This window comes from Lemur catta, chromosome 11 (genome assembly GCF_020740605.2).
Source record: "Lemur catta isolate mLemCat1 chromosome 11, mLemCat1.pri, whole genome shotgun sequence".
In the NCBI taxonomy this organism is placed as follows: Eukaryota; Metazoa; Chordata; class Mammalia; order Primates; family Lemuridae; genus Lemur; species Lemur catta.
This window is the reverse complement of record NC_059138.1, coordinates 69,939,923-69,963,199: the sequence shown is the minus strand read 5'-3', so window position 1 is coordinate 69,963,199 and position 23,277 is coordinate 69,939,923. Positions and strand designations below refer to the sequence as shown.

The 23,277-nt window shown below is 33.5% G+C and overlaps 1 protein-coding gene across 5 annotated transcripts in view; it reads left to right on the top strand.

Annotated features, from left to right (window-relative positions):
- Positions 1 to 20,710, top strand: part of FAM126A (family with sequence similarity 126 member A) — a 72,533-nt gene extending 51,823 nt beyond the window's left edge. For 2 of the 5 annotated variants that reach the window (XM_045564006.1, XM_045564010.1), the window contains 4 exons: positions 509 to 625; positions 3,666 to 3,753; positions 4,253 to 4,412; positions 16,034 to 20,710. In XM_045564006.1, the coding sequence (XP_045419962.1) occupies positions 509 to 625; positions 3,666 to 3,753; positions 4,253 to 4,412; positions 16,034 to 16,608 (940 nt within the window). In that variant the 3' untranslated portion in view covers positions 16,609 to 20,710. Of the gene's footprint in view, positions 1 to 508; positions 626 to 3,665; positions 3,754 to 4,252; positions 4,413 to 14,903; positions 15,363 to 16,033 lie in introns of those variants that run through there. The other 3 variants (XM_045564008.1, XM_045564007.1, XM_045564009.1) reach the window with 3 other exon arrangements.
- Positions 20,711 to 23,277: the final 2,567 nt, after the last annotated feature.

Sequence of the window (23,277 nt, the reverse complement as noted above, 5' to 3'; positions counted from 1 at the left end):
ATATAATAACTATTTCTTTATGTTTTATTTCTTTTATTGTTTTTAAACATTAAGAATTTTATAAAGTTTATTATGGTGTACTGTACGAGATTTGAGTCTATGTTATAGCAGTTTTTTGGATCCTGCAGTTTGTGTCAAGGACTCTATCAGGATTTGAGGATCATACCACAGATCCATTTATGACAACTAATGCTAAGTTCCATGTAATAGGTTTTATGGTAGCCAAAAATTATTAATAATTGAATTGACCAAATTTAGCAAACCAACCAATAAATGAATCTGGTTCACTTACCAGCTTACTGTTGACATGCTTCTAGCTTTATAAATTTTTCCCAGTGTAACTTACTTAGGAAAATATTGTAAACAAATATTTGGAAAGATTCTTTGTTTCATAGATTATAGGTTTGTTATGAAAATGTACTTAGTACATTGTTGACTTATAAATATTAAAAAATAAATTACTAAAGTTTTACTAATTTTACAAATATATTTATTTTGGTCTTTCTAGAATCTGTGTTTGTGGATATCCTCGACAACATGTGAGAAAATACAAAGGTATAAGTAGCAGGATACCAGTTTCTTCAGGATTCATGGTACAAATGTTAACAGGAATTTATTTTGCCTTGTAAGTTTATCTCATACATAAAGTAAACCTTTGATCTCTTTGGAAAATTATAGTTTATTAATCTATTGTCACTATATTACAATCTTGATAGAGAAAAAATCAGCATATTTTTTGTAAAAATATGAATCAAGATCTTGATAATATTTTTATTATTTAAAATAAGTTATGAAGAATTTATAACCAACTAAAACACTTCATCATCTTTCTTTAATTCAAGGACAGAATGAAAATTAGTAACACTTAAATATAGTCCCTTTATTACTTTTTTTGACTATAATTTCCAAATAGATTTTTTTCTCCAATAAATATCTTTTTCCATTTTTGGAAACTTTAGCTCTTAAACATTTTAGAGCCTCTTTGATCAGAAATAGTTCATTATTAACTTACTATTAATTTCTCATATTAGTGCTTAGTCTTACCTAGTGAGTTAGGTAATAGTATTTTTTCTCTGGACCCTATTCTGTTATTACATGTGTCATACTGTACTTTGCATTATATTTACTTGATACTTTAATTTTTCCTGGTAGATTATAAGCTTCTTGCCTGAAGGCAGAAATTATGGTCTGTGGGTCAAATCTGACCTGCTACCTGTTTTTATAAAGTTTTATTGAAACATAGTCACGCTCATTTATTTATGTATTGTCTGTGGCTGCTTTTGTGCTGCAGTGGCAGAGTTGAATAGTTGTGATAGACACTCTAAGGACCACAAGCCTAAAATACTTGTCTTGCCCTTTAAGAAAAAATTTTCTGACCCCTGTGTTAGCCCATTAATATTGTCCCACAGTTCTTGGATGCTCTGATCTGTTTTATTTTACCTTTTTTGTCCTTTATGTTTCAGTTTGAGTAATTTCTCCCATCCAAGTACTAACGGGACCCAACACTGCTTAGCTTCTGAGATCAGATGAAATCAGGTGTGTTCAGGTCGTAGACAGTTTAAGTAACTTCTTTTGATCTATTCTGTCATCATGTTTACTGATTTTTTTTCCTTGACTAGATTGAGTCTAGTAGACTAATGAGGCCACTGAAGGCATTCTTTACCTCTGTACCATGTTTTATTTTCGGCCTTTTCATTTGACTCTTGTAGTTCCCATCTCCCTGCTGAAATCTCCATCTGTTCACACCTGTTGTCCATCTTTTCCGCTAGCCTTTAGTATATTAATCATAGTTATTTCAATTTCCCTGATAACTTGAACATCTGGATCATCTCTGAATTTAGTTCTATTGATTGCTCTATCTCTTGATTGGGTTTTTTTTTTCTTCTTCTTCTTGGTTTTTGTGTGCTTTGCAATTTTTGATTGTTTATGATATTTTTCAGGGGTAGAACAGTAGAGACTGAGGTAAATATTATTTATGACAGGAAATAGGCAGGCCTCTTTTCTTTTAGGCTGCTAGTGGAGATATATTATAGGCAGGAGTGAGCTGGGGTTGGGTTTTGTTATTGCTATGGTTACCTTTAGGGCACCACCTACTTCAAATTGTTCTAGTGCTACTTTGTACATAGGGTGGGAGCTGGATTGCTGAAGGGTTTTTCTTAATATTCCTGTTTCATCCTCAGCTTTCAGCCTTCTCTGTATGCCTGCACTTCAGAGAGGGTCTCTCTCCATGTTCTTGCCCCTCCTCTAGCAGTAGAGTGTTGTTGCTTGTTTCTAGGTGTATACTAGCCTGGTGGTGGGGGTAGGGGGGTGGGGAGGAGGATGGAGGGAAGTAGTGTTCTCTGTTGTCCTGTTCTGGACTCAGTGCTAGGCAGACCCCGTGTCCCTACATCTCAGGGATGGAAGTTTCTCAGTAGTCATGCCCCTCCTCCAGTGGTAAGAGACCTCTAGTGATCTCAGCATAGAATGAGGGCTTTTTTTTTTTTTTTTTTTTTCTTTTTCTTACCCTCAGAGCCAAATTGATCTTCACTTGTGTCCTGGAGGTGAAAGGGTTTGCTGCTCTTTCCCCAAAGGCTTTAAAACTATTGTTCATGTAAGAAAATGGTCTGGCTGGGTCTTTGTGCTTTCTCCATGTGAATGGCCACTCATCTCCTTCAGGCCTGTATTGCCTAGGGCAGCTTTCTCTGGTCCTCTGCCCTGTTTCCAGTTTTTCTTGTGAATATGGAGAAGACTCTGTGAATGGGTATAAGCTCCTCATATATGTGCTCCCAGAGATTCTGTACTCTCATGCTAGCCTATAGCTAGCTTTTGGCAATTTGATTTTTATGAATTTATTAAAAAGTTTAGCTGAATTCTTCTTACCTACTTGTATTGTGGTCTATCTCTCCTTAGCGGCACCTGTCCACGCTTAGAGTTCAGGCTACTTGGGTGCCTTGTAACCTCAGGTCTTTGATGGATTCATGGGAAGTTATGATTTTGAGGATTACTTGGCTTTGTCTTGTTTTTAGGGAGGAATGCTCTTTCCAGTTTTTTAGGCCTCACACTCTTGATGTAATTCATGCCTCTTTATTTTGTTGGCAGATGACCAAGCCATTATCTCTCTATTCATTTAGCTGATTTTTAGGAAGGGCTTAGCATATCTTTGAAAATTCCCATACACACACACACACACACATACACACACGCACACACTTTTCCACTCATATCTCTTTGCTCCTTGCAACATACATCATGTATACTTCTAAATGACTATCAAAATGTAAAGAAATAACTACTCAGGATATTGCAAGCCACAGTAGTTGTAGATTCTCATTAAAAACTGTGGGAGTTATAGAGTAATTTGATCATAAAGTGTTCTGAACATTATTTTGAAGTATAAAATTTATTATTCTCTGACTTGCTTTGGAAGGGTAAAATGCTTTGAAATTGCCTTAGCTTTTTTGATTTCTGTTCTATAACTAGTAATGTTCTTTAGAGAAGAAATGTATATCCATAAAATTTTCTTTGCTATTAATAGGCTTTTAGATACAATTGAAAGGAATTAAAAGATTTAAAAGTACATTTTTAAAAGGAGTAGAATGTTAAACATTGTGGTAATATGAGCTGTTATTTTCCTCAGTAAAGATAAATAGTTTCTCATTATATTTTGTTCAATTCTACTTTTATAGTTATAATGGAGAATGGGATCTAGCTCAAAAAGCATTGGATGATATTATGTACAGAGCCCAGCTAGAATTATATCCAGAGCCATTGCTGGTAAGTAACTTATTTATGTAAATTTTATAATTTATGATTTCTCAACCTAGAACTATAAATTGAGAAGTAGCCATTCATGGTTCATTAATATGTCATTAATACTCAGTGATTCATGCTCTTGTTATACTTGGAAAATTTTATAATTTAAAAAGGCATATATAAAAATTTGAAAATTTTGGTAGAATAACTTCCTAGATATCTGATAGTCTTTTTAACTTATAAGAATGTTCTCTTTAAAAATACTTTAGTTGTACTTATTAATTAGCATTTGGAAATATAATGTAATTTTTGAAAATTTTAACTTCATTACTTACTTTTTTTTAACTATGAGTTTCTTTCTGAGCTCTTCTTATTCTAAAGGATTTATGTATTATCTTATGAAATACCTTGGAAAGAACCTTCTTTATATAAACCTGTTAGCATTTAGCATCATGTTTTATGTAAGGGTAAAATAAGATATCTTTTAATGTCAATCTTAAACTATATTTTTCCTTCTTAGGTTGCTAATGCAATAAAGGCTTCATTGCCTCATGGTGCCATGAAATCTAGTAAAGAAGGTACAAGGTGTATTCAAGTTGAAATCACACCAACTTCCTCTAGAATATCAAGAAATGCAGTAACCAGCATGTCAATAAGAGGTCATAGGTGGAAAAGACATGGTAAGGAATACATCATTCTTCAAGTTAGAGCATTATTAATTCTTTCACATTTTTCTCTGCACTTTGGTGCTGTAACTTCAAACTTTAGTAAATAGTTACCGTACTAGTCTGGAAGAAAGAGCTGTAGTGTCACCCTTAATTCCCAACTCATTATCCAGGAGCAATAGGCAACAAGAAAAACGGAGCCCCTTATGTTATACTTAGAACAAAAATTTATTTAAGAATTGTATTGGCTTTTAAATTTTATTTCAATAGAGTAGGAGAGTAAGGAAAACGCATTTTTAAATTATTCATACATTTTGGGTTTCTGTTCATATTTGCAAATATTCCTTAATTAATGTTTCTGATTAACTCTCTAGCAAGTAAACTTGCATATTGAAGTAGAACAACTAATAGGGACTTTTAACATTTTGCCTGGATTTCCTGGTAAAGAATGCCATAGTATTGATCAAAGACTAGGCATTTCTATTTTCTCAAGATTATTTTTCTTTCAAGATTTTCTTATATGTTAATATTTCTTCTTGTCTGCTTAATTTTATTATTTTAAAATTTTACTGAAAGTTGATTTCATTCACCATGGCTTTGTCAATGCTTTCCCATTTTCCTTCCTTCTCTTTTATTATTCTTTATTTAATTTCTTATATGTCTTATAACTTCCCTCATATCTAGAAGTTATTGCAATAGAAAGAGTCAGTGTAAGAAAGGGATTACTGTCACCTTCCTTAGAAGGTAACCATTTCATGGGAGGTATTAATAATAGGCCACTAATTTACCCTAAGCAAACATGTGTATTAGGGGTAAAACAAAATCCATTCTCTGTTTTCTTCTTCCTATGAACTCAGATGAAAATGGTAGTTCCTTTTGGTATATTTAGTTCTAGTTTCCTCATGATCTCTGCAGAGAAAAATGGGAAAGGAGAAGAATGAGGTCATTTATGGTAAAATAGAAAGTTAATGATGAGCACAGTTGCCATTGTTTTCACTCAAGGGAATCTAGGAGATTGTATGTCAAAAAAGAATGGCAATAAAATTATGGAGTTTACCCAGTGATCATTTTTGATCTGTTTTTAAAGTTAGTGTGATAATTCTTGGAAAACCTGTAGGAAGGCATAAAAGAGGTCAGGCATAAAAGAGGTCGTGATGTTTGTCAATAGCAAGGCAAATTATGCTACTATTTAAAACATACAAAGTCTAAACATACTTTAGTTACTTCCATGAAAATTATGCTAATAAATGGGGCTAGGTTATAGGTAGAAAGTCATTTAACTAGATATGTGGGTAGATATCCTAAGATCAGAGTCAAAATCAGTTTTTCTGTGTTGGCATTAATGTGTGAAAACAGGCACAAAGGCAATGAACCAGATCATATTGGTCACTGTGGCCGTAATTGCTCCCAACGGCAGCTACAGGAAATGCAAGAATGAATTTCATTTCTTTTCCACTTTCCTTCTTCTTGTTTATTAATAAGTAGATACATTGGGAATTAGGAGGAAAAATGTAGGTCCTACAGTTAAAAATGTGAAATGTGATGCTCCCTTGTATTTGTGTATGTGAGTGTGTGAGAGGTTATGTGTGTGTGTCCGGGCATGCATTTAACAGAAGGAGATATGTATCCTGCAAAAAAATGGAAGCCATTTTTCCAGAAATATTTTATAGGAAAAATTTACCAAAACAAGAGAAAAGGCTACTTGAATATGTTGTATGTATTAGATTCTTACATATCTTCCAGGTTCCAACTTGGCTGCCATTTGTGTTTTAGGGCTGCAGCCTCGTTAAAGTAGCCTTCTTATCACCTATCCCCCTTCACAACTCTAACACTTGGGCAAATCCTGTTTATGATAATAAAAAAGTTACAAATGAGGATATGGAAGAGTATGAACTATGAAAAGCAAGTCACATGTATGGAGCAGATACAGAATACAGTGGAGCCTTGTTTGTCACTTTTCTATAGCGTGAATTCCCTTTATCCAGTGGATTCTAAAACATTCCTACTCTAAAGTCCTTCTTATTAGATTCTACAGGTAGGCTGCCTTCTCCCTTTTTAGGGTAGTCTTGGCTTTCCTTTCTAGAGTAGTACTTTTCATTAAGTTACCATGTTCTGCTGAATTAAAAATGTTTCTGTTTTCCATCCTCATGGTCCTGCTTCCTACTTGAACACATTATTGTCCTAGGCTTTCTAGCCAGCACTGGCTTCTTGTGGGGAAAATAGGTATCTTCACTATAGTTCTTAAATATATAGACAGTTCTCAAGTTATAAATAGGTTTTTCAATTTAATTTTATTTGTATATAAACAATATTTATTGTATTTATGTATAAACTATTAATATAACAAAATTTAATTTGTTTATGCATTTCCTTAGCAACAATGTTAATGGGCCTGTAGATTCCAGGGTGAACCATAATAGCCTTTTTATCCCATGTTTCTGAAGCATAGTACTGTAGAATGGAAGTTCTGTTTATGGCTGTGTGAGTTTCTATATTTGATGGAACTCTAAATATGTTTCCAGTTCCACCCATATCTCCACCATTCCCTCAAAAGCTTCATGGGTCTGCTATTTTTTACTTAACATTAAGAATTCTTGGCCAGGCGCAGTAGCTCACGCCTGTAATCCTAGCACTCTGGGAGGCCGAGGTGGGAGGATAACTTGAGCTCAGGAGTTTGAGACCAGCCTGAGCATGAGTGAGACCCCATATCTACTAAAAATAGAAAGAAATTAGCCAAACAACTAAAAATAGAAAAAATTAGCCAGGCCTGGTGGCACATGCCTGTAGCCCCAGCTACCCGGGAGGCTGAGGCAGGAGGATCGCTTGAGCCCAGGAGTTTGAGGTTGCTGTGAGGTAGGCTGAAGCCAGGGCACTCTAGCCCAGGCAAGAGAGTGAGACTCTGTCTCAAAAAAAAAAAAAAAAAAAACTATCCACAGCTTATATTTTAATGGAAAATGTCCTAATAGAAGGTAAAAAATTACTTTATCCTTAACATTTTCACCCATCTAAGAACATGCATCCCTTGCCTTGGTCTTGTTGTTGAATAACAACTCAAATTTCTAGAATTATGTTTTGACCAGTTCTAGTATTTGCTTGGCCCTGTGTTTCTTTTTCAATTAATAAACTTTATTTTTTAGAGCAGTTTTAAGTTCACCGCAAAACTGAGTGGAAAACATAGAGAGTTCTCAAATATTCCCTGACCCCACACACATAGCCTCTCCCACTATCAATATCCTGCACTAGAATGTTACATTTGTAAAGCCCTGTAATTTAAAGTTTGACCAAACAGTGCATCCTCATGAGCAACTAGATAGGATGATTTTTAAAGAAAGCTTCATTTCAACTGAGGTATTATTTTGGAGAGATCTATTTGAGGAGTAATAGCATGTTTGCTGATTTACCCCACTTTTCACTTGATTATATTATTTTATTTTATTTTTGTGACAGGGTCTAGCTCTGTTTCCCAGAGCTGGAGTGCAGTGGCACAATCATAGCTCATTACAACAACTCCTGGCCTCAAGTGGTCCTCCTGCCTTAGCCTCCCAAGTAGTTAGGACTATAGGTGCACACCACCATGCCCAGCTAATTTTTAAATTTTTTGTAGAGACGTGGTCTTGCTGTGTTGCCTAGGCTGATCACTTGATTATTTTAATATTTTACTGACATGGCTTAACTTCATGTGTTTTTCAAACTTTTCAAACTTTGTGTTTAAATCTTTGAGAAAATGTTAATGGCTTTATAATTCCCTGTCAATACATATGTTTGGAAAATAAAATTACAATGTAGAATTACTGCTTTTTACTTTTTAGGATCATAATTTCAGACTTAGTAGCTTTATATATTGCTAATTCTTTTGTACATACAGTTTCATTTAGTCTATAGATGGAGAATAGTTTGAGACAAAGGTGTATTTTGCAAACCTAAATTTTCAAGCTACCAACAAATTGAGGGCTATCTAGGAGTTATAATTTGAAAGCAAAATACAATTTGAGGAGGACAATAATAGAATAAACTTTAAAAAACATTAAATAAGGTTGGAGAAGAATGAATAGATTATGACCATGATAAGAATCAAAATGGAAATTCCAGTAAGAAAAATAAGATAAAATTTAGTAAAATTATAAGATAAAAAGTAAAATAAGATAAAAATTAGTAAAAATAATCTATTTTTAAAGTAATAAAATCACAATTTTACTTTAGAAAGTATTTCTTTATAATTATGCTTCAATTCTATAGTCATTCTTAAATGTTGCTTCTAAATCTGCCTTCATCATCTACCATTTCAGCTGTAAGAGCCCCTTTTCTTAAGTCCCTTAATAGTTCTTCAACACCCCAAGATTCTAGTATACAAGCTATACTTCGTTATTGTCTTATACTTTTCCACTCCCTCCCCTCTTCCAGAGCAAATCTAATTGCTATTTGTTGTTTGTTCCCCCCAACTACCACCACCATTATTGCTCATTCTTCTTCCACTTTTTATAAAATTATCAATACTTGGAACAATGTCAGCAATTTTCCTTTTTTCATTTAAAATAGTTATTGAAATACCACTCATTTGTTCTATAAAAGTCCCCTATTTAAGTTATTATTGCAAGTAAGTGCTTATAATTTTTGCCAATTAGTTATTTAATAAAAAGGCTTATCCAGTGAAATTCCAATCCTTTATTGCTGCCCACCATTCTTTCCACTTGTGCATTTGTGAGATAATGAGATAAGTAAGTGAAAAGCATTTGGTATACTTTAAAGCTGTACATAAAGGCTGATTGTTAATTAAGAATAGTTTAATTTGTTTTATTAGCTACCAATAATTGTATTCTTAATAGATTTTTATTAGCTAGTCTGCTATTCAAATGGTTCTGTGATTGATTAGTCCTTTCATAAAATTGTAAATTTTTGAAACTTGGGATTTTCTCAATTTGAGTTAAACTTGTTTAGTTTGAGTGTAGTATTAAACACAAAAGTATACGTATGTTATATAATAGTAACAATCATTTTAATGATTTTTTTTTTTGCAATTTTCACACCCCTGAAGTACAGTACTCTAATTTTGATTATCTGACATTTATATCACAATTACAATCAGGATTTTAAAAATGTTGTTTTAATGCCTATTATCTCAATACCAAGTTAACATGAAAGTAGAAACTCTAAAGAATTGGCTATTGTAATCATTTTTACATCTGCAACTAGAAATTTATAATGCTTATGTTTTTACTTTAAAAGTCTGTACTTATTAAGGAAATTTAGAAAATCAGAAAATTATCTGTTTTATAAAAAGTCGCAAATGTTTTAATATCATGTTGAGAAGCTCCATTATTTTCAGATTCTAAAATGCTATTTGAGGAACACATTTTCTTTCCTAAAATACATGATAAAACACTTGGACCAAAAATAAGCATTTTCTTCTGATTGAGGATTACATGAATTTTAACTTGCATTTTTGATATGGAGCTTTATACTCATGGAAGGCAAAATAAAATATTAGAAAATGTTAGATAACTCAAGAAAAAAGGACATATTAACCAAAGAGCTAAAATATGTTGGTATATTTGACACATGTGAACATTAAGAGAGGAAAGACTGTGTACAGAATCCTGGCTTGGCCAATTTTTGAAGAAAACAAAAAATCTTATTCTATTTCCAGGTAAAATAAAGTAAAAATAAAAATCTACAAAGAGAAGCTAGATATTTCAGAATTATTGGTCTTATGATGCAAAAATACTTGTTTGTAAATTATTGTGTTCTACGTTTTTACTAAGGAAGCCTTTTATATAATTCTTGCTGTAGTTAAGGAAGTTATTATTTATTATTATTTATTATTGAGTGCTCTTTCTCCTTCCACCTTTTTAAGAGCATTTGCTGCATACTGCGCACCAGGGAAGAAATGGGCTTTTATAAATTTGTAATAAGTGTTGCTGACCTGTCTGTCTGGTCATAAGGATCTTTAATAAGTATAAAGCATTCACCTGATCCAGCAGCATCCATATGTTGCAATTCTCTAAGGGTTTTTTTTTTAAACTTGAGACTTAGTAAAGATGACAAAAGATGTTATTGAGAGTGACTGAATCCACTGCAATAAGGAGAATTCTATCATTCCCTATATACGCAACAAAAGCTAAAGATTTAACAGCTCTTTACCTAAGGAAACTGGTCCTAACCAGTGTGTCTAAATAAATTGTTCTGTTGGAGACTGTGCTTTTCTGTGTGCCCAGGCTGCTCTTTTCTTACCTGGAAAGTCTACTTCTTACTTCAGGACTCAGATTTCGACATCTCAGTCTTTGTTTCTGTATCTGCTCAGAGTGCAGCTCTTTAACTGCTTGGTCCTTATTCTGTGTTTCTACAGCAGCTTCGTTTCCTCTAATCTGCCTTGTGAATTACTGGCTCAGGTTGAGCATTGTCACTGTGTTATTCTTTCTAACTTGGCACACACTTTATGCTCAATGTTTTGTTACACGAATGTGACTTCTATTGATAAAAAATATCTGTGTACCCGTCAGTGGCTACCCATTGCAATCAGAATGAAATCCAAATTCTATACTACGGCACACGTGACCCTGGCAATATGACCTCTTGCTTACTGCTTTGACCTCGCTTTAAGACCACTCTCACCCTGGTTCACTAGATTCCTTCCTTCTACCCCTTCAACATACTAAGCCATTTCTGCCTTAAGGGCTTTGTCTACTTATTTGGAATATTGGAACTGAAATTTGAATGATGAAAATGTGCCTTGAACTCTTTTCCTCCAGATTGTTGTGTAGCCAGCACTTTTTCATCATTTAAATCTCAGCTCAAATATCCCTTCCTTATAGAAGTCTTCCTGGACCACCCATCTAAAGTAGCCTTTATCCCCTACTACCCTGCATACTTTCTCCCATTATTCTTGTTTTCTTCCTTGTATTTTCTGCTATTTAAGTTCTCTTGTGTACTTAGTTTTTATATTGTGGTGTGAGCTCTGTTCCCATATTATTGTGAGGGCAGTCTTTGTCTATCCTGTTGGTTATTGTATCCCCAGCACCTAAAACAATGTTTGACACACATTATAGGTACTCAATAAATTATAGTTGAATGCATGAATGAGTGAATGAATAATAAAGAAAATTATAACATAAGGTGAGCAATTTGTTCCTTCTTTTCTTGTTTTATTGAAGAACAGTCTAACAACATGATAGTAAACTGGGTAAAAGGGTATTCCAGTACTTAAAGAGTTTTCATTTTAGTTTTTTCCGTATGTATATATATATAGTTGTGTATATAGTTGTACCATATTTAAATTTTTTAATATTTTACTTTTGTCTAGTTAATATTGTCAAACATTTTCCCAAGTTCTCCTAGTAAATCCTTCCAATTATTAGATACATAGCACTGACTAGACAAAAATAAAAATCTCTGCCCTCATGGAACTTACATCTAGTAAATAAGATAAATAAATAATTGTAGGTTAGAGAATGATAAGTGCTAAGAAGAAGAAACAAAATAGCGAAGAGGGCATATGAAATATGAGGGATATTGAAACTTCTGATGGGCTGACTAGGCAAGGCTTCACTGTAAAGGAAATTTCTGAGAAAAGACCTGAAAGAGGGTAAGGAGATGAGCCATCCATCTGGAGAAGAGCATTCCAGGCCTAGAGAACAGCCAGGGCACCAGTTAGATAGTGTGGGTAGGGAGATTGGGTCACAGTTATGTAAGGGAAGCAGTTGGAGAGATAATAGACAGCAAGATCATGTAACAAATGTTTGTTTGGGTTACATAATTATCTTTCTTTATTCTGTAATTTTCCTAAGAATTATGTTTCTGTTCTTTCTAGCTCTGTACAGAATTACATGCTTTTCTTTTCATGAATTCAATAAGCAGTTTTAAAAGTCTGCCATTGTTACCATTTTTGAGTGATAACATGTATCAATTAATTAGTCAAAGATTTGTGCTTGTGGGAAAACATATAATCTTGTTTTTCTACTTGCCATTTAATTTCATGATTTTTTTTTTAATTTAATATTATTACTTCTTAGGCTGCAGATCTTTACCACTATTCCAGTAGATATGATTAGCAATGCAATTTTCTGGTACTGCTTTATGTAATATTATTCTTGTCATTTTCTGGTTTTTCTCGCAAAATTCTAAATTTCCATCATTGAAGCACCACTTTAAATTGATAACTTTCATTGGCATCTTTTAAAAAATAAACCCAACTTTAAAAAAAGAACAACCTAACCTTAAAAGTTAGGACTTTATTAGGTTTTCTTCCAGACTTTTATTTGCTCTGGCTCTCTGTTCAGCCAAAGTAAATTATTTGCTTTTTATGAAATGACCAGGAATCTAAGCAAATAAACCTAATTGTGGAATGTCAGTGGATATTTAACTCAAATTAATTCTAATGAATTGAAGAGCTAGAATTAATAGTATGTTAGAACATGGACATTTGAAGTTAAAAGATTTCACTGGTTAGCTTCCCCAATGACTAGTCGTGTACCTTTTTCTGAACTTCAGTTTCCTTGTCTGTAAATGGGAGTCAATTTACCTATCTCAGAGGCTCACTAGTATATTGTTTTGAGAATATGATTGAATAATATATGTGAACACTGTCAAAAATACTGTTTAGTGCCATTCAATGTAAGTAGTATTGTTCTCTATTCTATTAGGTCACCTATGCTTCTCTTTTAAAATTTTATTTAAATTTTAATATTGCTTGGCTTTTTTTATATCTGGATAACTTTCAAAGATTACGATTTTTTCTTTGGACTAAAGATCCCTTTAATAGATCTTTTGTGAAGCAATTTCTGCAATGTAAATCGACAAGTCTTGGCTGTCACCCCACAGTGCCATGGTGATTTTACTCTCAGTTGCAGTGGCCTCTGGCTTGTACCTCAGTAAGAATTTATTTGCCCTCACTTTGAAGACAGTTGTTAGCAATTGGGAATAGGCTTGGTTGGAACTTTTTAGTTTCATTCAACTTTCATTAGAGAGTACCCAGAAGCAGCAGTGCACTACTGCACCACCAACATTCTTTGGCCTATCTAGGAAATAAAATTTTCATTTAGAGAACCTTTATTCAAAAGTTTATGAAGCACGAAGTTAAGGGGAAATGATTATATTAGTGCATCGACTTACCAGCACCGGACAACATGAAGCCTTGAAGACTTCCAGAAGTGCATATCACTGCTGGGTATGGAGTATCTGAGCCACTCTTAACAACCTTTAAGTTTTCAAAATTTGAAAGAATCAGAATAGAGCAGTAGTTCCTAAACTTTGTTGTGCATTAGTCACCTGGGAGCTTTTAAAAATCCCGCTGCCCAGGACATAACTCATACCAATTACAAAGCAGAATGTTTGCGAATGGGAGCCAGGAATAAGCAGGTTTTAAAGATGCCCGGGTGATACCAATGCACAGCAAAGTTAGGGAACCATGGGAATATGCGGCTTAGCTTCCATTCTTTTACTGCCTGTTACTGTTTCTCAGCCTTTAGCACCATTACTGAGTTTGCTAATCCTATCACTAAAATATTTGAAAATAATAGGTAATGTTGCTCAAGCAGATTTGTGGTCTACATTTTTTAAAGAGTGTTTTACATAGTCTTATGTTGCTTTGAATTTTGTCTCACTACTGTCACGTTCTAGATATATTTGTTACGTTTTCCATTTACTACAGATAATTTCTTGACAGATTTAAATAAAATCATGCCTTTGTGATTTAAGACAGAATAATATCATGTCTATAGGTATTAACTTGTTAGGAGTTGTGTTTCTTTGTTTCATTTACATGGCCATTTTCAGAATAAAGGACTGACAGCCAATTTATTTTTCCAAATCCATTTTAAGTTTTCTCCAGTGTAGTAACGAACTGTTATAAGCTATCCTGAATTTATGAAATTAATATGAGTCTGAAGAACTAGACTGCTTAATTATATCATAGCCACATTAATATTTACTAATATGTAAGATGATGAGTATGTGAGACAAAAACTATACCTGTGGCATTATTAATAATAATATTAATAGTAGTAATAATAATAATTTCTATATTATTATTCATAAGTAAGAATTTTCCCAAATATCATCGTTTATTAAGTCAATCTCAATGTAGTCTAAAAAAATAGAATTTTAAGTGTTCAAAGGAGAATTCCTATGTAGCTTGGTTTCTAACGTTGACAAGGGCTACAGTTTTTGGCTGTATGCCCTTGAGTATTTGCCTAAGGCTTGACATAAGTTCAGGTGGTCACAATATTATCTTAAAAAATAGAAATTCTATTTTTATTTAAAAAAAATTGTGTCATATTCCAGTGAAATACGTGATGGAAAAATGCAGAACATGAATTGATGCTCTGTGAATGTTTTCTTTGTCATTTAAAATTAAAGAACATGACCTTATTTTCTCTGGTGCTGTCAGTATTGTAAATATGGAAATTTCTACAGTGCAAATATTTGGCTTAATTCATAACATTCAGTCATCCAATATTTGTTTTGGGTCTTTTGTTTTTCTTGTTTCGCATTTTTATTTTGTTTTGTTTTCAGCCATCATTTTGTCTTATCATCTTCAATTCTAGAGCAACCTGACAACAATAATGATACTACTGAATTGGGCATCCTTGTCATTCCCGAAATTAGTGTCACAAATGTGGCCGGAGAGAGAACCGGGAATGGGGAAAAAGGCAGAACACTAGGAGAGATTGATGCTCAGCATATACAGGGTGTGCAGGAAACAGCCACAGATCCTAGAACTGAGAGCAAAGGCTTGCCAGAGATCAGGAGGCAAAAATCTGTAAGAAAAATGATGGAGGATGGAATAAACTCACCTGGCAGAGTACAGTTTTAGCAGAGCACTTTATAGCTGCACTCCAAGGTATCTCAAAGCAAAGGGCCACTGCATGCTAAGCAATAGTTGCACAGTCACGAAAATTTTGCATGTCATCTAATAATCCAAATGCATGAATTATACACAATTTCTCAATGACTCTTAATGCTATTTGGAATGGTCATACCTATACTGTCTCTGAGTAAATTGTTATGAAAACTGAGGCAGAAAATTGCTTCCAAAAGAATTTTCTGCTTATGTTTTAAGATCTGAAATTATTTTTCATCTTTGTATTTTTGCCATCTTTTATTTGAAGGATAATGTATATAAAATTTTAACAAGTTTCAGCTTGTGATATTTATAGTCTAGATTTTTTTTAATTTGGTAAAATAATCTACAATGTAGAATGCAACCTTCTAAAATAATTTCTTTAAAATGTTCAGATACCATTTTTTAAAAAGTTCTTCGGTAAGAGCTTTGATTTTATACAGCTTTGCTACCAGGGGAGGGTTTACCCTAGTTTTACTATGTGTTAATTTTTCTAATTATTTCGGATCTTTTGCATGTATAATAGGAGAACTCTTTCTAAAAACAGAGTGGGGTGTGGTTTATGGCATGCCTTTTGTTTAATACACTGTAAATTACTGTCATTTAATTACAATGAACTATTTTTGACAATTTTTAGAATAAATGTTTTGATTTATCCTTTGATTTTATTCTGTAATCTGTTGCCTTATGAAATTATGCTAAAGTTTAATTTTTCAAAGTATAACTGATACGGTATTAATCATTTTAAAATAATTGCTTAAAATACTTAATGTTAATTAATCTTTGTCATTTCTTTGTTTAGGAAATACAGAATTAACAGGTCAAGAAGAACTGATGGAAATATCTGAAGTTGACGAGGGATTTTATTCCAGGGCTGCGTCTAGTACCAGCCAGTCGGGTTTATCAAACAGTAGTCACAATTGTAGTAACAAGCCAAGTGTAGGAAAGAACCAGAGACGGTCAGGAGGAAGCAAAACTGGAGGAAAAGAGAAAGAAACTACAGGGGAATCTTGCAAAGATCACTTTGCTAGAAAGCAAACTCAGAGAGCCCAAAGTGAGAATCTTGAGCTTCTCTCTTTGAAGAGACTTACTTTAACAACCAGCCAATCCCTACCTAAGCCTAGCAGCCATGGTTTGGCTAAGACCGCAGCGACTGTATTTAGTAAATCTTTTGAACAAGTCAGCGGTGTCACAGTCCCACACAACCCATCATCTGCTGTTGGTTGTGGGACTGGGACAGATGCCAATAGGTTTTCCGCTTGTAGTCTTCAAGAAGAGAAGCTTATTTATGTTTCGGAAAGAACGGAACTTCCGATGAAGCATCAATCAGGTCAGCAGAGACCTCCTAGTATTAGCATTACTCTGTCCACAGATTAATTTGTGACATATTTTTCTCCCATAACCAGTGAATCTGGAAATATGACTTTGCTTCTTTATGAAAGTGCCCCGAGTCTTTCATCCACGTTCCTGACAGGAGCCCTGACGTCTTAAATTCTGAAGGCGCCCTTGACTTTATGAAGGGAATAATGTCTAGGTTGTAGTAAATTGAAATATGGTTTTGTTATTTCTTGGTTGTGATTTTTTCCCCTTAGTTTGAGTCTTTTTTTCTTTCTTATTTGTTACTGTTGCCCTAAGATTATCAGTATGACAATAAATTTTGGCAGGTTGTCTAATCAAGTTGGTTATATCTGATGTGAGGTTGTGAGATTTGTTGTTGTTTTTTTTTAATAACTCCTGTTTTGGTGGCTGTGTGTTTGGCTTCAGAGTCAAAGGGATTCTCCATGTATGGAACTGTTTTATAAAGGATGGGATGGAGGAACAACTCCAGGAATTCTACAGCTGGGCAGTCAGGAAGCCAGTCTGAAAAACAGGCATATGAAAACACAAAAATGATGTGTATGAAAAGTGCCTGATGAAAATGTTTGTAACAAGATCATCTTTAAGATTAGAACAGTTTGGTCAAGGCACTGGAAAATGCCTGGTAACTCAGTACCTAGAGTATTATATGATTCCAGGGGATGAGTAGAGGCATTTCTGTTATCTTTAGAACATTTTTATATCAAAAATCAGATTGCTGGTAGGTGTGTTGAAGTGTTTGATATGGATTTAGCAGGTAAAGATCGCTTTTAATTCCTAGGGTGTAATAGGCCATAAAGCTGATTTACCCTGCTGCTGGACTTTGGAAATCCTAGTTAGTTTGGATTCCTATAATTCAGAGCACACATCGTTGAAGACTTTCTGGAAATCATTGTAAATCTTGCAACACAGCTCTCAAGATACCAGTATCAACTATATAACATTGAATTGTTTGTCTGCAAATGAAGGAAATTTGATAAATTTTTCATCTATAAAATGTCACAAAAAGATAAAGGTAGTGAATTATGGACAAAGGACATTTATATATTAACTAATTTAGGATTGTTTATGTTTGTGCTCTTAAATTTAAAATATGAAAAAAATGAAATGTGTTTCTTGATTGTGAACAGGCCTATTTTAAATGTTCTTATTATGATGTAGAAGGAATAATCAATTTTGTTATCTCCCAACCAAAGAATAAAAATTAAAAATGTGATATGACAGAAGCTAAACAAACTTCTGTGTAGCTATAGGGGACTATGTGACCTTTAGATTTGCTAGTGGTAGTCCTTTCATCTATGGCTGAGGTTCCCTGTAAAGCAAGTATACTTAAGTGATAATTTGGAGTGAGAGAGAGAAAGCAGAGCTGAGGCTGAGAGACAGTGGACTGGGGAGGAAGGCCTGAGCAGCTGTCCAGTTGCTGGGCTCTTTCACTTTTAGTACAGCAGTCACAAGGACAGCATGCTAGTGTTTTCCTCTTGTAAAGAGGAAAGATATGTGAAAAATTTGTATGTTTTGAAGAGTGCCAAAAACATTTATACTCTGAATTCAGTTTTAAATATAACTGCTCTGGCTACTAGTTTAAAACTAAGTTTTCAAAAAGCATCAGCTAGTTTCCATTCAGTAGCCCTGAATACGATATGGGTTTTAACATAAATTAATTTGATTTTTTTAGTCCCAGTAATAGAATGGAATAAGGTCTATTGGCATAGCCTATAGTCAAAAACTGTAAGGCAACCAGGCGATGAAAGTTGATATTGTATTAATCTAACAGGAATCCTGTGTACAATTTAAAATATTTGTAAAATGACATTGTGAATTTCCTGTTGTCCTTTTGTAATTCTGTAACAGAGAATTTCCCATATATGTAATTAACAGTATTGATATTATTAATATTAAGCCCTAATTTAAAAGATTGGCATTTTAAGCAAGTTGAGGTACTTAGGAAACACAGAATAAGTTTGAGGAAACATTAGCTGGCACAAGTGAGAGATCAGATTTTAATGTTCTGCCACTGTAATGGAATCTTATTTTGATATTCTTCTAGACCTTTGCTACTCATGTGGTCTGAGACCATTAAGTAGGATTGGCATCACCTGGCATCTTGTTAAAAATGCAGAATTTCATATACTGAATCAGAATCTGCATTTTAATAAGATCCCCAAGTGATTTTTATGCACATTACATTTTTCAGAAGAGGGTGTCAGAATGCAAACATATTTCTTAGAATTCACACAACCCTAGATCAACTATGTCAGATACTAGATCATTATAATATTCATTGTTCTTGACAGCTAATTAATTTTTAATAATATTGGCACATGGCTTCTTAAGGCCTCTAATTCTAAATTTCTAATGATCCTCATTTAGTTTTGCAATAAAAGTGTAACATTTTGTACTTTTCTTGTTAACTTTAAATGAAATCAGAGCTGTAAATGCCTGCAATTTTAAGTATGAAAAGGAGTACCACCCGTTAATACAATGCACAACAAATTTGCATTTGTATGTTCTTTATAAAAATTTCTGAACTCTTACACAGTGGGGTGGCTCTGAATCTTTGCTCCAGGTGATTCATACCAGTTGATTTTTCTGGAGTGTGGAGTTATGTTAATAATGACTTTTATAGTGCTTTTGATACTATTTCAAATAAGGATAATACATTGAAAGTTTTTTAGAAATTATGAAAATGGGAACGGTGGTAACAATTGTTATTACTCCTACTACTCTCTCCCCTCTTTCTCTTCAAATCTGAAAGTTGGGTGGCTTTTGTAGGTCATTTTCCTATAAAGATGTTGATGATCAGAGACCTATATGTCCAAAATAAAATTTTTATCATGAGAAGGATTCCACACAAAAATTGCAGCTCCATTCCGCATTTTAAACCTCTAGGGTTTCTTGGGATCACTCAACCTATCACTCTTGAAAACCCAGCCTCCTAGGGTGTTCTAGTGAAACTGGAGCCAGCACTAGCCTTTTGGAATCCAAATGGGGAGAGAAACAAAGTAGGCTTTTCAAGGGAATGTCCCAGAGTACCCAGGGCAAATGTCTTCCCTCTTCTCCCTGAAGCCACAGGAAAGCACGCTGGAGTCCCTTGTCTACCACCACGGAAATTTTTAAGGCAAACTCTGCAGACTTGAAGAGCAGAAATTCTCAGTCCTTAAATGATGACTGAAGTTTATTTTGAGAAAGCAATATTTCATTGCCCTTTTCAATTGTGAAGCAATTACTCAGCAAACATTACTCATTTTTTTAAAAAGTTAAATAAAAGGGAAATATATTTTTAAAACCAAAATAGATCAAAATGATCCCAGTTTTAAGGGATTTTGCCTATTTTGGGAGAATAAAACTGAAGTGTTAAAACTTAAATTATGGAGAAAAAATGTACTTTGAGACATAATTTTAAACAAATATTTAAAATAAGGCAGGTTAACATTTTGAGTCTATAGGCACAATAAATCTTTATTAAAAGGAAGCACATCAAGGCAATATGTACGCTGAATAATGTAACTGAAATAATATTTTTCAAAAACCTCTTAGAAAAATAATTTGAGGGTACTTTAAACATTGTAGATAGAGTTTAATGTATAATAGTGTCTTCCCAATCTTTGGATGAAAAATTAAAACTCTTTAATCTTTTAATGAGCATGAATTTATACTTTTAGATGTATTGCCTAGTAAAATTACACTCAGTACTTAGAGTTACTTAGATTTATGTTTAATATTGTTAAATTCTTCATCAGAGAGCATAAATATGTTGTCTTCTATACTTTGTAACTTGTGCATATCTAAAGAGACTAGCAGTGAACATTTTGGAAGATGTTTTTGTGTTTTTTATAGTAGAGTTCTAGAGTACATGTGTCTTAATAGGAAGTTTTTACTGGTAAACTCAAGATCCTATTTCACATAGTGTTGCTTTCTCTTATATGGAGCTTATTGTGTACCTCTTATCTTTACTTCTAATCATGTGGTGATACTAATTTTTTCATGGTAATATACTTGTTTCTAATTGTATTTCTAGAATTTACATTCCTGAAGAATAAACTATGACTTTGGATATTTTTATGTGTTCCCTACCTTTTTAAGGCTATGGAAATAAACTGGAGTTTAGTTTTTTGAATTTTTGAGTATTTGTGTAAATGTTCTCCTTATGCAGTACTTTATACCATGAGTGTTGCCTCTTGTTTTATTGAAATAAAAACTGAAAAAATATTTTTTTCCAGATCACTTTACTCATTTAAAGATCATTATAAAAATGTGCAAAAGTCATGATGTGAAGGAAGAAAGTAAAGGAGAAAGACTTAGTTGAGTTGAGCCATTGAGAGCTTTTGTGGGTAAGTGATAGGACAATGACATCTCATTGCCGGCTTTGTACTTTGCATGGCCTAGGGATGAGAAGTATGGCAGGTCTGTTAGTGTCCATTCAAAGAAGATGAGCTCTGTGGGCCGCGCCTCAAAGGCTGATTATTTTTCATGCCAGAAGCACAGGCAAATTTATGTAACATTTCTTTGCCACTTTACCTCTATTTTAATAGGAATCTTTATCCCTTGAGCACAGAGATTATGTGCCCCCAGTACCTAGACAGGATGTTGTCATGGTAGATATTTAGACATTTAATGAATAAATGAGTTAGGTTCATGTTGGCTTTGGAAATGAATCAAAGATAAGGTCTTCAATGTATTGTTTTACAGTAAAATTTTAGAATTTCATTTATTTGCTCTAGGAAATCTCAGGGGCATTACAGGAATTGCATTATTGTGCATTAGAAACAAGACTCTCTTAGACACTTGAAAAAAATTCCTGCTGTTTAGTTGATTATATATTTGGATAAGTTCATTTCCTCTAACGAACTAAGTAATTTAGGAAATACATTCTAAACTACTCTTAGAAGAGTACTTATAGAGAACCAGAGCAGTGATTTTGTAAGCAGTGTGTTAGCCCTGTGAAATACGCATCGTTCTGGTGACTTCAGTATTTCCAACAAACAGTGGACTCACCTAACAGAATCCGACTTTGTTAATATTAACATAATTATTTTATAATTATAAAGAAAGACTTACAAATAATTCCTAGTCATTTGGTTATTTCCTTTGCATTATATTTAATATTATTATGGTGATAGTTATAGCTAACATTTATAACTAAAATTATCTTATTTAATCCTCAAAACAATCCTGTAAAGTGAGTAAAATCCCTGTTTTACAAAAGAGGAAACTGAAGCTCTCAATAGGGTAAGTGACTTGCCTAAGGTCACCTACCTGCTGGCTGGCAAAGCCAGGCCTTGAACACTGGTCTTATGACTCTCACTTTTCTATCACTTAGTAAAAGATGATATTAATTAAGTGCTACCTAATGAACATATGTTTAAAATTCACTCACCCCATCTATCTTACAGATGATAGGGTTAAGTTTTAAAGTAAAATAAAATCAAAGTTTTCTGAAACTAAGTGATGATAATTTTGTAGAATTTGAGATAATTAATTGTGTTTCAATGGTAAACTGAATGATGGTTATACCGATACTATAATAAAAACATGGTAAAATATAAATTAAAATAAGATTTCTTTTGTTTTTACCTGTCAGATTGATAAAGATGAAAAAGATTGATTCTAATATTGGCATAGGTGTGGGGAAATCATTAGTCTCTGGAATAATTAGTGGGATTGCAAATTGGTACAGATCAATTGGTGGGCAGTTCTGCAAGATCTGTCAAACTTTAAAGTGTACCACATGCCCTCTGACCTAGCAGCTCTGTTCTTCTATGTTTATTCCACTCTCTCTATTCTACAGAAAATTTAGTACAAATGCATAAACATAACATGCAAGGTATTCATTATTGCTTGTAATAGCAGAAAAAAAGAGAGAAAAAGAAAACAAAAAAACAGCAATCTAAATGTCATTAATAAACAAATAGATAAATTATGGTACATACATATAGTGGAATATGATGTAGCCATTAAAAAGAATGCGGATCTATATGTGATGATTTAAACAGATTATAACACTATAATGTTCCCTGAAAAAAGAAAAGCATGCCATAGAATTATATATATGGTATAATCCCACTTTCATTATAAGTGTGTGCAATAGTTATTATGGGTGTGTTGTATATACGATACACATTTATGTTTGCTGGGATGGGGGGAGGAAAGCATTGTTTCTCATAATGTAGTCTAAAGATAACCTGCATTGGGAAAATACTGACGCTTTTTAAGATAGAGATTCCTGGGACTTGTACTAAGTCCCCTAAGTCAGAATCACTGTCAGTGAAGCATGGAAACTTATATTTCTAACAGATTCCTCAGTTGGTGCTTACACAAACAAAGTTTGGTCTAGTAGCTAACAGCAATGAATTGGTTATCCAGTAGTGGATTGTAGTAAGAAAGGACACACTTCCTGCAGAGATCTTGTGTTTTAAATGAGGCCTACCTAAGATAAAGCCAGTTAACGTTGATTAACATCATCAACATAGACATAGAAAAATGATTCTACTGTGCAGGAGTACACACCAACTAAATGAGCAGTCCTTTAAAAAAAAACTTTGTTGTTGTTTAACTTACTAAAACATCATCAGATGACCTGTTAATAAAGCAAAACTAAACAATAGAACTTACTATAATAAGAGGGAGTTCCACTCTGATTTGATTAAGCTGTGTCTTACAACCAGAAAGTAAGGTATTTGTAGGGCTTTG